This window comes from Ranitomeya imitator, chromosome 3 (assembly GCF_032444005.1).
Source record: "Ranitomeya imitator isolate aRanImi1 chromosome 3, aRanImi1.pri, whole genome shotgun sequence".
Classification (NCBI taxonomy): Eukaryota; Metazoa; Chordata; class Amphibia; order Anura; family Dendrobatidae; genus Ranitomeya; species Ranitomeya imitator.
This window is the reverse complement of record NC_091284.1, coordinates 486,901,984-486,917,420: the sequence shown is the minus strand read 5'-3', so window position 1 is coordinate 486,917,420 and position 15,437 is coordinate 486,901,984. Positions and strand designations below refer to the sequence as shown.

Below are 15,437 nucleotides of genomic sequence, written 5' to 3'. Positions count from 1 at the left end.
TAGGGAAACAAAAAAAAAATTTAAAAATGTATTTATTTCCATTTTCCCATTAGAGTAAGGGTTGGGGTTAGGGTTGGGGCTAGGGTTGGGGTTGGGGCTAAAGTTAGGGTTGGCGCTTAAGTTAGGGTTCGGGTTACATTTACGGTTGGGATTAGGGGTGTGTCAGGGTTAGCGGTGTGGTTAGGGTTATGGTTGGGATTAGGGTTAGGGGTGTGTTGGGGTTAGGGTTTCAGTTAGATTTGGGGGTTTCCACTGTTTAGGCACATCAGGGGCTCTCCAAACGCGACATGGCGTCCGATCTCAATTCCAGCCAATTCTGCGTTGAAAAAGTAAAACAGTGCTCCTTCCCTTCCAAGCTCTCCCGTGCGCCCAAACAGGGGTTTACCCCAACATATGGGGTATCAGTATACTCAGGACAAATTGGACAACAACTATTGGGGTCCAATTTCTCTTGTTACCCTTGGGAAAATAAAAATTTGGGGGTCAATAAAACATTTTTGTGGGAAAAAATTAATTTTTATTTTCACGACTCTGCGTTATAAACTGTAGTGGAACACCTGGGGGTTCAAAGCTGTCGAAACACATCTAGATAAGTTCCTTAGTGGGTCTACTTTGCAAAATGGTGTCACTTCTGGGGGGTATCTACTGTTTAGGTGCATCAGGTGCTTTGCAAATGCAACGTGACGCCTGCAGACCAATCCTTCTAAGTCTGCATTCCAAATGGCGCTCCATCACTTCCGAGCTCTGCCATGCGCACAAACGGTGGTTCTCCCCCACATATGGGGTATCGGCGTACTCAGGACAAATTGGATAACAACTTTTGGGGTCAAATTTCTCCTGTTACCCTTGGGAAAATACAAAACTGGGGGCTAAATAATAATTTTTGTGATAAATTTTTTTTTTTAATTTTCACGGCTCCTGTTATAAACTGTAGTGAAACACTTGGGGGTTCAAAGCTGTCAAAACACAGCTAGATAAGTTCCTTAGGGGGTCTACTTTTCAAAGTGCTGTCAATTTTGGGCGGTTTCAATGTTTAGGCCCATCAGGGGCTCGCCAAACGTGACATGGTGTCCCATCTCAATTTCTGTCAGTTTTGCATTGAAAAGTCAAATGGCGCTCCTTCCCTTCCGGGCTCTGCCATGCGCCCAAACAGTGGTTTACCCCCACTTGTGGGGTATCGGCGTACTCGGAACAAATGGCACAACAACTTCTGCGGTCCAATTTCTTCTCTTACCCTTGGGAAAATAAAACAAATTGGAGCTGAAGTAAATTTTTTTGTGGAAAAAAAGTTAAATGTTAATTTTTTTTAAAACATTCCAAAAATTCCTGTAAAACACCTGAAGGGTTAATAACCTTCTTGATTGTGGTTTTGAGCACCTTGAGGGGTGCAGTTTTTAGAATGGTGTCACACTTGGGTATTTTCTATCATATAGACCCCTCAAAATGACTTCAAATGTGATGTGGTCCCTAAAAACTATTGGTGTTGTAAAAATGAGAAATTGCTGGTCAACTTTTAACCCTTATAACTCCCTAACAAAAAAAAATTTCGGTTACAAAATTGTGCTGATGTAAAGTAGACATGTGGGAAATGTTACTTATTAATTATTTTACATGACATATCTCTGTGATTTAAGGGCATAAAAATTCAAAGTTGGAAAATTGCAAAATTGTAAAAATTTTCACCAAATTTCCGTTTTTTTCACAAATAAACGCAAGTTATATCAAAGAAATTTTACCACTATCATGAAGTACAATATGTCACGAGAAAACAGTGTCCGAATCGCCAAGATCCATTGAAGCGTTCCAGAGTTATAACCTCATAAAGGGACAGTGGTCAGAATTGTAAAAATTGGCCCGGTCATTAATGTGCAAACCACCCTTGGGGGTAAAGGGGTTAAAATTACTTCATTCTGTGAAAAAAAAAATGCTGCTAAGCGTTTAGCTTTTTTCAAGATGTTAGGGTTATTTATGAAAATAAATGATTCTGATGTAAAGTAGTAGTAAACCTTACTTATTAACTATTTTTTGTGATATGACTACCTGTTAAGGCATAAAAACGCAAAGCTCCTCCGCAGTAAGGCAAGGAGCAGTAATCTTTAAGGGCCTCTCTAGGGTCTGTATAGATTCTTTATCTGTTTCCCTGAACATCCTCTCTTCATATCTTGTCTCGGGTAAAAAGTACATAATATTGTAGTAGATTTGACTAGTATTTTTTTTTATACTATTGATACTGCTTCCCTACTTGGATTATAATAATAAATATACATACTGTGTATATGTGTATATATATTCACGCTCACATATACACATACATATATATATATATATATATATATATATATATATATATACACACTAGATGGTGGCCCGATTCTAACGCATCAGGTATTCTAGAATATGCATGTCCACGTAGTATATTGCACAGCCCACGTAGTATATTGCACAGCCCACGTAGTATATTGCCCAGCCACGTAGTTTTTGCCCAGTTACGTAGTATATTGCCCAGCCATGTATGTCACAGGTTAAAAAATAAACATATTCTCACCTTCCGAGGGCCCCTTGTAGTTTGGTCACATGACCGTGACGTCATGGCAGGTCCATCTTGCACAGGGCCTGTGATGACGTCGCGGTCACATGACCGTGACGTTATGGCAGGTCCTTCTCCCATACCATCTGTAAAGCTGTGGCCTCTGATACAGCTAGGGGGTGCTGTTTGTTCTCCCCAGAATGTGCATGCAGACGGGTGAAGTCCATAGGTGTGCATGAGAGTCACGGATCACCATTGTGATTATATCAGGTTTAGATAGATGTTTTGCTACTTTTGCACAAAAAATGTTTTGTGTCCTCGCATTCAAAGTCCCTTAGCATTTATACGGCATTATAATTCATGGAGCTGTTCACGAGTCCTTACATGTCTGCAAAAACTAAAACACAGAAACATGTTCACTATTTTTGTGTCTGTCATGAATCAAAATTACCCATACAGGCCTAGGAGTCCATGAAATATCACTGACTGCACACATTGCAAAAGTGTGCTGTCAGTTTTTAACATTGCAGTGGGCAGGAGAAGCTTTGCAATTAATTTTTTTTCCAACTAGAAAAATCACTGATGGTAAAAACTGGCAAACTACTGATACTACCTTCCCCGCTCTATCGCTGGCTCTCTGCCACTGCTTCGGTCTCTGTGTTTTAGCTGCAGCGGTGACTTTACCGGCTATGTGCGCACGTTGCAGATTATTTGCGGTTTTCTAGCATTTTTGCGCTATAAAAACGCTATAAAACCGCAAATAATCTGCATACATTAAGCATCCTATCGTTTTTAATGAAATCCGCAATTTCTGTGCACATGATGTGCGTTTTTCCGCATCAAAAACGCATTGCGGAAAAATAATGAACCTGCTCATTAATTTTGCGATTTTTTTTTTTTTTTTTTTTTTTTTTTTTTTTTTTTTTTTTTTTTTTCGCTGTTTTCCCACCGTCTAATGCATTGGGAAATGTCCGGAAAAAACCGCGTCAAAAACGCGTCAAAACCGCGTAAAAAAACGCATGCGGATTTCATGCGGAAATCTCAGAGATGTCCGGATTTTCACAGGAATTTTCTGCATGAATTCCTGAACGTGTGCACATAGCCTAACGGTTCACATCACCACTGCAGCCAGTCAGATCAGCAGTTCTCCCAATATAGATGGCTCGAAATGCTGAGCTTGGTGGATTGGCTGCAACAGTGATGTGCAGTGTTGACATAACCTCTCTAAGGCTACGTTCAGACTAGCGTTGTGCGCCGCTGCGTCGGCGACACAACGCACGCAAAAACGCTGCGTTTTGCGACGCGTGCGTCGTTTTTTGCCGAAAATCAGACGCAAGAAAAATGCAAACGCAACAAACAAAAACGCATGCGTCCCCCATGTTAAACATAGGGGCGCATGACGCGTGCGTCGCCGCTGCGTCGCCCGACGCACACTAGCACAACGCTAGTCTGAACGTAGCCTTATTCAGCCAAATACTAAGATTGAGGCAGCGATTGAGAACCAGCGCAAAGGAAGAAGAGTACGGTCTATCTATTTTTGCTATTTTAAATTCCAGTAATCGTATGGGATCCACTTTTCTAAAAGTGAATCACCCTTTAAAACTTGTTGGAGAGGCTGTTTCCACAAGTGGAATTATTTAGCCTTCTGTTACTTTTCGTGCCAATATATTGCAAATAAATATATTGCTGTACAATTGATTTATCCACAGTTCGCTGTAACAATGTGTAACAACTCTGCTGGCATCACGGCATGGCCTCACATCTCTCACACTATCTTACCCACTGCTCCAGGTCATTATGTGGTTTTTGTTTCATGCCAGCTCCATGTTCTGTGTCTCTGCTCTCTGCATGCCTCATGGCTATGTGTATAGGGGGCCGGCGCCTGAACTCTCTGGTTCTTATAGGAATCAGGTGCATTTGTCTAATCAGTTCCTGACCAATTATCAAGAGGCCTCCTGTATATAGTGCAGCTCCACCCTGTGCTCTGGGCCTGTGCAATGTGTTAGCTCAGTTAGTGTTTAGCTGCTGAGTTTGCCTAGCCTTGCTCTGAGTTACTCCCTCTGAGCTTTTCTCTGTGCTATTGCCTTGATCCGCCCTCCAGGAGGCAGAATATCCTGGTCCCTGTGTCTTTGTCCCTGTGTCTTGCTCCATTGCCTTGTCTGTACTTTGTCTTTTCTCGGTATCCTTGTCTGTGGCTTCCTTTCCTGCTTTGTCTTTCCTTGTGTTCTCACTCTGCTTACACTCCGCACTCTTGCGGCTCTGCACTCAGACCTTGCTTCGCACTCTCTGGCTTTACCCTGTGGCTCCGCTCTTTGCGGTTCTATCTGGCTCCGCTCTTTGCGGTTCTATCTGGCTCCGCCTCCTGTGTTTCTACATTTGGCTCCGTCTCCGCTCTTGGCTCCGCCTCCAGCGTCTCTGCTCTTTGTTCCGCCTCCAGCGTCTCTGCTCTTTGTTCCGCCTCCAGCGTCTCTTCTCTTGGCTCCGCCTCCAGTGTCTCCGCTCTTGGCTCCGCCTCCAGCGTCTCCGCTCTTGGCTCCGCCTCCAGCGTCTCCGCTCTTGGCTCCGCCTCCAGCGTCTCCGCTCTTGGCTCCGCCTCCAGCGTCTCCGCTCTTGGCTCCGCCTCCAGCGTCTCCGCTCTTGGCTCCGCCTCCAGCGTCTCCGCTCTTGGCTCCGCCTCCAGCGTCTCTCCCCTTGGCTCCGCCTCTTGCGGCCCCGCCCTTGGCTCTGCCTTCTCCTTCTCTTCTCTTAGTTCCACCTTCTACTTGTTACTTAGTCCTCCTGTCTGTACAGGCTCCTACCTGTTTCTCATACCTGCCTGCAGACCTGTCCCTACCGGTTCTTCCTATGTTCCAGCCGTACCCACCTGCCTACCAGAGAGCCAGCCGTGTCCGCCTGCCCGCCAGTGTCTCTGTTGTACCCGCCTGCCTGCCTGTGTCCCAGCCGTGCCCGCCTGTCAGCCAGAGTGCCAGCCGTGCCCGCTCCGTTCCTTAGTGGGATCAGCAGCCACAGCCAGACATCACCCTGGAGTGGCACCTGGTAGCTTCCTGTTGCACAAGTCTGACCTCACCATCAGAGGCTCCAGCGAACACCTAGGAAGCTACTTAGTCACGCCCCTTCCAGGGAAGTTTGGTCTGTGGTCCAGTGGGGCCACACCCCCATATGCCCGCGCCAACCAGTCTGGGCGCATGCGTGACACAATGGTGACTATATACATTTGTGCTCAAAAGTTTACTTTACCCTGGCAGAATTTTTGCTCTTTTGGCAAAAATATGAATATGGAATATGAATGATAATATCAAAACCTTTTCTCCACTCATGGCTATTGGTTGTGTGAAGCCATTTATTATTATTACTAGATGGAGGCATGATACTATCACATTGGGAGGGCGGTAATGTCACGATGGGGCAGGCTTTGCAGCATTGAGAATCTCTTCCCCCCCCCATGTGCTCACCTACCTATCCACTCTCTCTTTCCCCATGTGCTGACTTCTCCCATCTGTGCTCTCTTCTTTGACCTGTCTACCCCATGTGCTATCCCCATTGTCTGCTGTCTTTCTCCTTCCTGTGCTGTTCTCCCCTCATGTGCTGTCCTGTTTGAGCTGTCTCCCCCCTGTGCTCTGTTTATCTCACCCCTGTGCGCTTTCTCTCTCCTGCATCTTCTGTCTGCTCCTCTCAAGTCATCTCTTCTTTGACCTGTGTACCCCATGTGCTCTCCCCCTTGTAACATAGTAACATAGTTAGTAAGGCCGAAAAAAGACATTTGTCCATCCAGTTCAGCCTATATTCCATCATAATAAATCCCCAGATCTACGTCCTTCTACAGAACCTAATAATTGTATGATACAATATTGTTCTGCTTCAGGAAGACATCCAGTCCTCTCTTGAACCCCTCGACTGAGTTCGCCATCACCACCTCCTCAGGCAAGCAATTCCAGATTCTCACTGCCCTAACAGTAAAGAATCCTCTTCTATGTTGGTGGAAAAACCTTCTCTCCTCCAGTCGCAAAGAATGCCCCCTTGTGCCCGTCCCCTTCCTTGGTATAAACAGATCCTCAGCGAGATATTTGTATTGGCCCATTATATACTTATACATGGTTATTAGATCGCCCCTCAGTCGTCTTTTTTCTAGACTAAATAATCCTAATTTCGCTAATCTATCTGGGTATTGTAGTTCTCCCATCCCCTTTATTAATTTTGTTGCCCTCCTTTGTACTCTCTCTAGTTCCATTATATCCTTCCTGAGCACCGGTGCCCAAAACTGGACACAGTACTCCATGTGCGGTCTAACTAGGGATTTGTACAGAGGCAGTATAATGCTCTCATCATGTGTATCCAGACCTCTTTTAATGCACCCCATGATCCTGTTTGCCTTGGCAGCTGCTGCCTGGCACTGGCTGCTCCAGGTAAGTTTATCATTAACTAGGATCCCCAAGTCCTTCTCCCTGTCAGATTTACCCAGTGGTTTCCCGTTCAGTGTGTAATGGTAACATAGTTAGTAACATAGTAACATAGTTAGTAAGGCCGAAAAAAGACATTTGTCCATCCAGTTCAGCCTATATTCCATCATAATAAATACCCAGATCTACGTCCTTCTACAGAACCTAATAATTGTATGATACAATATTGTTCTGCTCCAGGAAGACATCCAGGCCTCTCTTGAACCCCTCGACTGAGTTCGCCATCACCACCTCCTCAGGCAAGCAATTCCAGATTCTCACTGCCCTAACAGTAAAGAATCCTCTTCTATGTTGGTGGAAAAACCTTCTCTCCTCCAGACGCAAAGAATGCCCCCTTGTGCCCGTCACCTTCCTTGGTATAAACAGATCCTCAGCGAGATATTTGTATTGTCCCCTTATATACTTATACATGGTTATTAGATCGCCCCTCAGTCGTCTTTTTTCTAGACTAAATAATCCTAATTTCGCTAATCTATCTGGGTATTGTAGTTCTCCCATCCCCTTTATTAATTTTGTTGCCCTCCTTTGTACTCTCTCTAGTTCCATTATATCCTTCCTGAGCACCGGTGCCCAAAACTGGACACAGTACTCCATGTGCGGTCTAACTAGGGATTTGTACAGAGGCAGTATAATGCTCTCATCATGTGTATCCAGACCTCTTTTAATGCACCCCATGATCCTGTTTGCCTTGGCAGCTGCTGCCTGGCACTGGCTGCTCCAGGTAAGTTTATTATTAACTAGGATCCCCAAGTCCTTCTCCCTGTCAGATTTACCCAGTGGTTTCCCATTCAGTGTGTAATGGTGATATTGATTCCCTCTTCCCATGTGTATAACCTTACATTTATCATTGTTAAACCTCATCTGCCACCTTTCAGCCCAAGTTTCCAACATATCCAGATCCATCTGTAGCAGAATACTATCTTCTCTTGTATTAACTGCTTTACATAGTTTTGTATCATCTGCAAATATCGATATTTTACTGTGTAAACCTTCTACCAGATCATTAATGAATATGTTGAAGAGAACAGGTCCCAATACTGACCCCTGCGGTACCCCACTGGTCACAGCGACCCAGTTAGAGACTATACCATTTATAACCACCCTCTGCTTTCTATCACTAAGCCAGTTACTAACCCATTTACACACATTTTCCCCCAGACCAAGCATTCTCATTTTGTGTACCAACCTCTTGTGCGGCACGGTATCAAACGCTTTGGAAAAATCGAGATATACCACGTCCAATGACTCACCTTGGTCCAGTCTATAGCTTACCTCTTCATAAAAACTGATTAGATTGGTTTGACAGGAGCGATTTCTCATAAACCCATGCTGATATGGAGTTAAACAGTTATTCTCATTGAGATAATCCAGAATAACATCCCTCAGAAACCCTTCAAATATTTTACCAACAATAGAGGTTAGACTTACTGGCCTATAATTTCCAGGTTCACTTTTAGAGCCCTTTTTGAATATTGGCACCACATTTGCTATGCGCCAGTCCTGCGGAACAGACCCTGTCGCTATAGAGTCACTAAAAATAAGAAATAATGGTTTATCTATTATTTATGGTGATATTGATTCCTTCTTCCCATGTGTATAACCTTACATTTATCATTGTTAAACCTCATCTGCCACCTTTCAGCCCAAGTTTCCAACTTATTCAGATCCATCTGTAGCAGAATACTATCTTCTCTTGTATTAACTGCTTTACATAGTTTTGTATCATCTGCAAATATCGATATTTTACTGTGTAAACCTTCTACCAGATCATTAATAAATATGTTGAAGCGGACATGTCCCAATACCGACCCCTGCGGTACCCTACTGGTCACAGCGACCCAGTTAGAGACTATACCATTTATAACCACCCTCTGCTTTCTATCACTAAGCCAGTTACTAACCCATTTACACACATTTTCCCCCAGACCAAGCATTCTCATTTTGTGTACCAACCTCTTGTGCGGCACGGTATCAAACGCTTTGGAAAAATCGAGATATACCACGTCCAATGACTCACCGTGGTCCAGCCTATAGCTTACCTCTTCATAAAAACTGATTAGATTGGTTTGACAGGAGCGATTTCTCATAAACCCATGCTGATATGGAGTTAAACAGTTATTCTCATTGAGATAATCCAGAATAACATCCCTCAGAAACCCTTCAAATATTTTACCAACAATAGAGGTTAGACTTACTGGCCTATAATTTTCAGGTTCACTTTTAGAGCCCTTTTTGAATATTGGCACCACATTTGCAATGCGCCAGTCCTGCGGAACAGACCCTGTCGCTATAGAGTCCCTAAAAATAAGAAATAATGGTTTATCTATTACATTACTTAGTTCTCTAAGTACTCGTGGGTGTATGCCATCCGGACCCGGAGATTTATCTATTTTAATCTTATTTAGCCGTGTGCTCTCTTTTTCTCCATCACTGTGCTGTCTCTCATGTAAGTAAAAGACAATACTAACATTACAGCAGGAGATGGCAGAGGATACATTTTGTGAGGTAAAATATTTTTTAGAAACAGTCAGTGAAAAATTTTACCTCACAAAATGAATCTTCTGTGATCCCCTGCTGTAATGTCAGTATTGTCTTTTGCTTCTTCCCCTGCCCAGGAGCTGTGGTATGCTCAGTACACGATCAGACACAGTCAGTTTTTAAAATGAACTTTAGTTCATGGGAAAACCCCTTTAATGTGACCGGCTTCCTTTGCCTGTAGACACGTCACGCATCTGCAACTGGGATCAGGTGAATGATTCACTACGCCTGCTCGGAATTCGCACAGGTGTAGTAAATCAGACCGCCTCCATCTTTGTGCAGCCAGATAGCGGCGGTTACATTAAACCTTCGCATGTGTTCCTCCTGTACAAAGATGGCGGCGGTCAGTGAATCATTCGGCTGATCCTGGAGGTGGCGTGTTTGCGACGGTGTTCCGCTGGTGGTACCACGCAAGAGGCTGCGTACGGCGTATACAGTGTGTGGTGCGTACAGCATATATAGTGTTTGTGTGTGGGGGGTGCGTACGGCGTATACTGTGTGTGTGTGGTGTGATGGTGTTCCGCTGGTGGTACTGGTGGTTCCACTGTGTCAAAGGCAGAGGACAGGTTGAGGAGGAGGATAGAGTAGTGTCGCTTGGCCTTGGCGGTTAATAGGTCATTGGTGACCTTAGTTAGGGCAGTTTCAGTGGAGTGGTGCAGCCGGAAGCCAGATTGTAGGCGGTCGAAGAGCAGCAAGAAGAGAGGTGGGCGGACAGTTCAAGATGGACGTTTTGTTCCAGTAGTTTTGAGGCATAGGCGAGAAGAGATATAGGGCGATAGCTACATAAAGTGGATGGGTCAAGAGAGGGCTTTTTGAGGATAGGTGTGATTGAGGCATGTTTAAAGCTGGAGGGGAAAACAACAGTTTTTAGTGATATATTGGGTTGGGATGAAGACTGGTGGGGTTTGGGATGAAGTGGGATTGGATCGGGTCAAGTGCACAGGTGGTGAGATGTGATTTTGAGCGTAGAGTGGAGAGTCGATTTTCTGTAATGGTGAAGTTGGTTTTGGAGGAAGAGGGCTGGGCAGATAGGAGGAAGGTCTCTGGGGGTTGTCGACCAAAACTGTCTCTGATCTCATTTATTGTCAAACTACTGTGTTTTCTGACATTAAGGAAAATAGAAAAAATTGGAGTCTGGTTCAACAGGACTGGATTTTCCTTTTTCTTTTTCAAAAGAAAATATAGTGCATACAAAAGAAAAATTTACATGGTCGACATGACCTAGTTGACGTGTTTTGACTGCACTAGGCAGTCTTACTCATGACTCTTTTTTTCTTTTGTATGCACTATTTTCTTTTGAAAAAGAAAAGGAAAATCCAGTCCTGTTGAGCCGGACTCCAATTTTTTTTTTCTATTTTCCTTGATGTGAGGCCAGGGCGAGGCCGGTGTCTGAACCCCTGGTGGATGAGCATAGAGCAACTGGGTGAGCTGGAATCAAGTTTCTATTACTGTGTTTTTTCTATTTAAATCATAATGACACCCCAAAACATCCAAATGACCCTGATCAAAAGTTCACCTACCCCATTTCTTAATACCATGTATTGCCCCGTCTAACATCAATGACAGCTTTATGTGACATTTATGTTTTTGGTGATTCCAGGAGCTGCTACTACCTTACCTATTTCCTGATAGGGCGAGTCTAAAATGGAAAAATTGCTGATATAACATTTAAAATCAAATCAATTTGATTAAAATATTTTGTATTACTTAACTGAACAAGTCAAAACTGTTATCTCCTCATTTATATTCTTTTTTTTATCCATTCTACCGACAATGTTCTTTTTATCAGGTATTTCAGAAACAATACAGTCGTGTACATATGTCGTATATGGAACAACAATAGTAATTTCTGAACCTGCACCTGAATGTGTAAGTAACCACGAAACGGCAACGTTTTTAAGATGTGTAATCATTCATTTCAGCCGACAGTGGACACGTTGAAGAATCTCACCCTCGTTGATCTCATCCACAAGGAACGACTGGAGCTACTCAGAAGTGTCTGCAGGAATGAATCTCTCAGGAACCTCTCACATTCCTTTGTTTCCAAGTTTGTGTTGGATCGAATATTTGTCTCTGACAAGCACAGAATCTTATTTTGTCAGACCCCTAAAGTAGGAAATACCCAGTGGAAAAAAGTTCTCATTGTTTTAAATGGTAATTGTAAACAATTTAAAATCATTTTCTATATTCCTCTAAGACCAGTTTATTGAATATTTATTTTAACAAGTTAAAAAAAAAATAAAAAAAAATGAAAGGAGTTGTCCCCTTGTTCTAAATTTTGAAAAAAAATGCTGTGTTATATTTATGTTGTATTTGGCTCTGTACTTTCTGCTTCACACCATAGTATAAGATTTCTGGCAGTAGAAATGGTGTCAGTCCTATGCTGATTTCCTCTCTAGATGGGTATCTATCAGCAGCTACAATTCCTTCTAAGGTGTAAAAATAGTAGCTGGAAACAACCAGTGCAGTTTATCTAAACTACTTTAAGGCAAATTGAGGACATTGCCCATAGAAACCAGGTTACATCTTTCATGTCCCTCTTCTCACTTACCGTACATTAGTTTTGCAAATCTGTCCCAACATGTCAATGGTGCAATAAAAAAAAAAAAAAAATTTGATACCCTCACATATGACAGTATGTGCAGAAGAGTACGTTACTTCCCCATACTAAGGACATAGACAATCATGGACAGTCAAATATTATTGCATTATTTTCCCATGGAAAAAATGCTTTATGGGAAAGGCTGTGTGATGCCACATTTATGTATGAATTAAAACTATGGATTTCAGATCTACTGACAGATTTTCTTTTAATTTTAAAATGTCTATTCTGAAATTGCCAGGTTATTTATCAAATAGAGTTCACTTTTTTTTTAAAGCTAGCCATTTGCCTGAAAGAGTGAAAACATTTATATACTGTATATCTCATTTTCCATTGTTTTGCAGAGGCGTTTTCATCAATTGAGGATATCCCAGAAAATGTGGTTCACGACCATGAAAAGAATGGTCTTCCTAGGCTATCTTCATACAGTAGGTCAGATGTTCAGGAGAGGTATGGCTACTGCGGTTTACAGCCGGGTATACAATGCAAAATTACCAAATATTTTTTCTTACCTTTCATCTTAAAGTGCTGCGATGATCCACGTACATCAGAACTTGTCATTGGATCAGTATATTTCTGTGTAGTACCGAAATTTATTCGGTCTTTGATACCCATTGAGGGTGTCAATATTTGTGCGTCTTTATCATGTTGTGTCTCAATATGTCAATTTTAATAACACATTAAAAGTTAAGTTTTAGCTCCCAATTTTTGCTATAATGGTCCATTAATCTATTTGGAATAGTGTTTTCCATGATGATAGGGTTTATATTGCTAATTCTCTGCTCTCAGATGAGGTACAGTACAGCTAAAATAGAAAAAAACAAAAAAAAAAACACAACATGAAGAGCAAACTCACCAAAACTTGTCAAATGACAAATGCACTCGCAGGGTGCAGCAGGCCCCTGATAATAAATGCTAAAGCAGCAGAATCGGTGCAAGCTACTGATGAGAGCAACCACCCGCTCGCCCAATCATTAGAGGGGTTGGCTGCGAAGTAACAAAAATGCACACAGGTAAGGCTTGCATAAGACACTATTCACACAGATAAATGTGCTGCACAGTGTCTGGACAACCTATTGATCACGCCCATAGTCTTAGCAGGCGGGCCGTCCAGCACTATATATATACATGCAACACACAAGGAACAACATAAAGGGGCCCTTCTGCACCCTGCAAAAAGATGATAAAAAGTGCAAAAAAGATGCGAGTGCATTTGTCATTTGACAATTATTGGTGAGTTTGCTCTTCATGTTGTGTTTCTCAGATGAGGTACCAAAAACCTGCTGATGGGATTCCCTCTAAACTAATATATCTTTCCTAACAGCTTATGTTTATCAGAAAATTATCAGAAGGCATTTACTGTTTTTCTATTTAAATAGTTGCCGAGAAAAAGCATGGTCTGGCTGCCCTAAACTACTGCTGTAGGTTGCAGTTGCTTTTGATGAACATACTGGCCTAATATGTTCAGGATCTGTCCCGCTTCTCCTGCTTTTATTACCGTATATGCAATCCATATGATTATTCCCTCACTTCCCAGCAATCTTTGCTCCTGCTGCTCTTCAATTCCTTGTCCTGAATGCCTGTCTCCCTGTATGCTGTTTGATAGTCCAGCACCAGTGGTTTGTCAGGCTAAAAATGTGTTATTTTAAGTTTCCAGCTGGGAGAAATTTGTCACCTTCTGCATGTGTGTCAAATGGGGGACAAAAGAGGTATAGCAACATGGCAAATCTTTCACTGATTGGCAATGGCTGTAAAAATATTGGTCACAAAATAAAATGTATCTACTTTTATCTAGAATTTATATACAGTTAAAGGGACTCTGTCACCTGAATTTGGAGGGAACAATTTTCAGCCATAGAGGCTGGGTTTTCGGGTGTTTGATTCACCCTTTCCTTACCCGCTGGCTGCATGCTGGCTGCAATATTGGATTGAAGTTCATTCTCTGTCCTCCCTAGTACACGCCTGCGCAAGGCAAGATTGCCTTGTGCAGGCATGTACTACGGAGGACAGAGAATGAACTTCAATCCAATATTGCAGCCAGCGGGTAAGGAAAGGGTGAATCAAACACCAAAAAACCCCGCCTCTATGGCTGAAAATTGTTCCCTCCAAATTCAGGTGACAGTCCCTTTAAGTCCATATATATTTGGACAGAGACAACATTTTTCTAATTTTGGTTATAGACATTACCACAATGAATTTTAAACAAAACAATTCAGATGCAGTTGAAGTTCAGACTTTCAGCTTTCATTTGAGGGTATCCACATTAAAATTGAATGAAGGGTTTAGGAGCTTCAGCTTCTTAACCTGTGCCACCCTGTTTTTAACCCTGCTGTTCTGTTCGGTCTGGGGAGACCTATTTTGAACTTTGGTATTTTTTGGGGTGTTCAAGATGCGGTTCTGAAACTTGGTTGATTGACTTAAATGAGGATGGGTCGGTCGGCCACGGGTTTCAGAGCCGCATCTTGAATATTTTAAAGAATATTGAAGTTCAAAGTCGGTCATTTTTGACCAACAGAACAGCAGGGTTAAAGGGACCAAAAGTAATTGGACAGATTAAATAATTTTAAATAAAATCTTCATTTCTAGTACTTGGTTGAAAACCCTTTGTTGGCAATGACTGCCTGAAGTCTTGAACTCATGGACATCACCAGACGCTGTGTTTCCTCCTTTTTGATGCTCTGCCAGGCCTTCACTGCGGTGGTTTTCAGTTGCAGTTTGTTTGTGGGCCTTTCTTTAACAAGTGAAATGCATGCTCAATTGGGTTGAGATCAGGTGAATGACTTTGCCATTCAAGAATATCCCACTTCTTTGCTTTAATAAACTCCTGGGTTGCTTTGGCTGTATGTTTTTGGGTCATTGTCCATCTGTAGTATGAAACGACGACCAATCAGTTAGGCTGCATTTGGCTGGATCTGAGCACACAGTATGGCTCTGAATACCTCAGAATTCATTCGGCTGCTTCTGTCCTGTGTCACATCATCAATAAACACTAGTGACCCAGTGCCACTGGCAGCCATGCATGCCCAAGCCATCACACTGCCTCCGCCGTGTTTTACAGATGATGTGCTATGCTTTGGATCATGAGTTGTACCAAGCCTTCGCCATACTTTTCTCTTTCCATCATTCTGGTAGAGGTTGATCTTGGTTTAATCTGTCCAAAGAATGTTCTTCCAGAACTGTGCTGGCTTTTTTAGATGTTTTTTAGCAAAGTCCATTATAGCCTATTTATTCTTGATGCTTATGAGTGGCTTGCACCGTGCAGTGAACCCTCTGTATTTACTTTCATGCAGTCTTCTCTTTATGGTAGATTTGG

At 42.6% G+C, this 15,437-nt stretch overlaps 1 protein-coding gene across 1 annotated transcript in view; it reads left to right on the top strand.

The window, feature by feature from the left end:
* Window positions 1-15,437, top strand: part of CHST10 (carbohydrate sulfotransferase 10) — a 70,658-nt gene that overhangs the window by 46,255 nt on the left and 8,966 nt on the right. Inside the window, exons 4-5 of the mRNA XM_069757581.1 lie at window positions 11,445-11,676; window positions 12,469-12,574. Of these exons, the coding sequence (XP_069613682.1) occupies window positions 11,445-11,676; window positions 12,469-12,574 (338 nt within the window). The remainder of the gene's footprint in view (window positions 1-11,444; window positions 11,677-12,468; window positions 12,575-15,437) is intronic.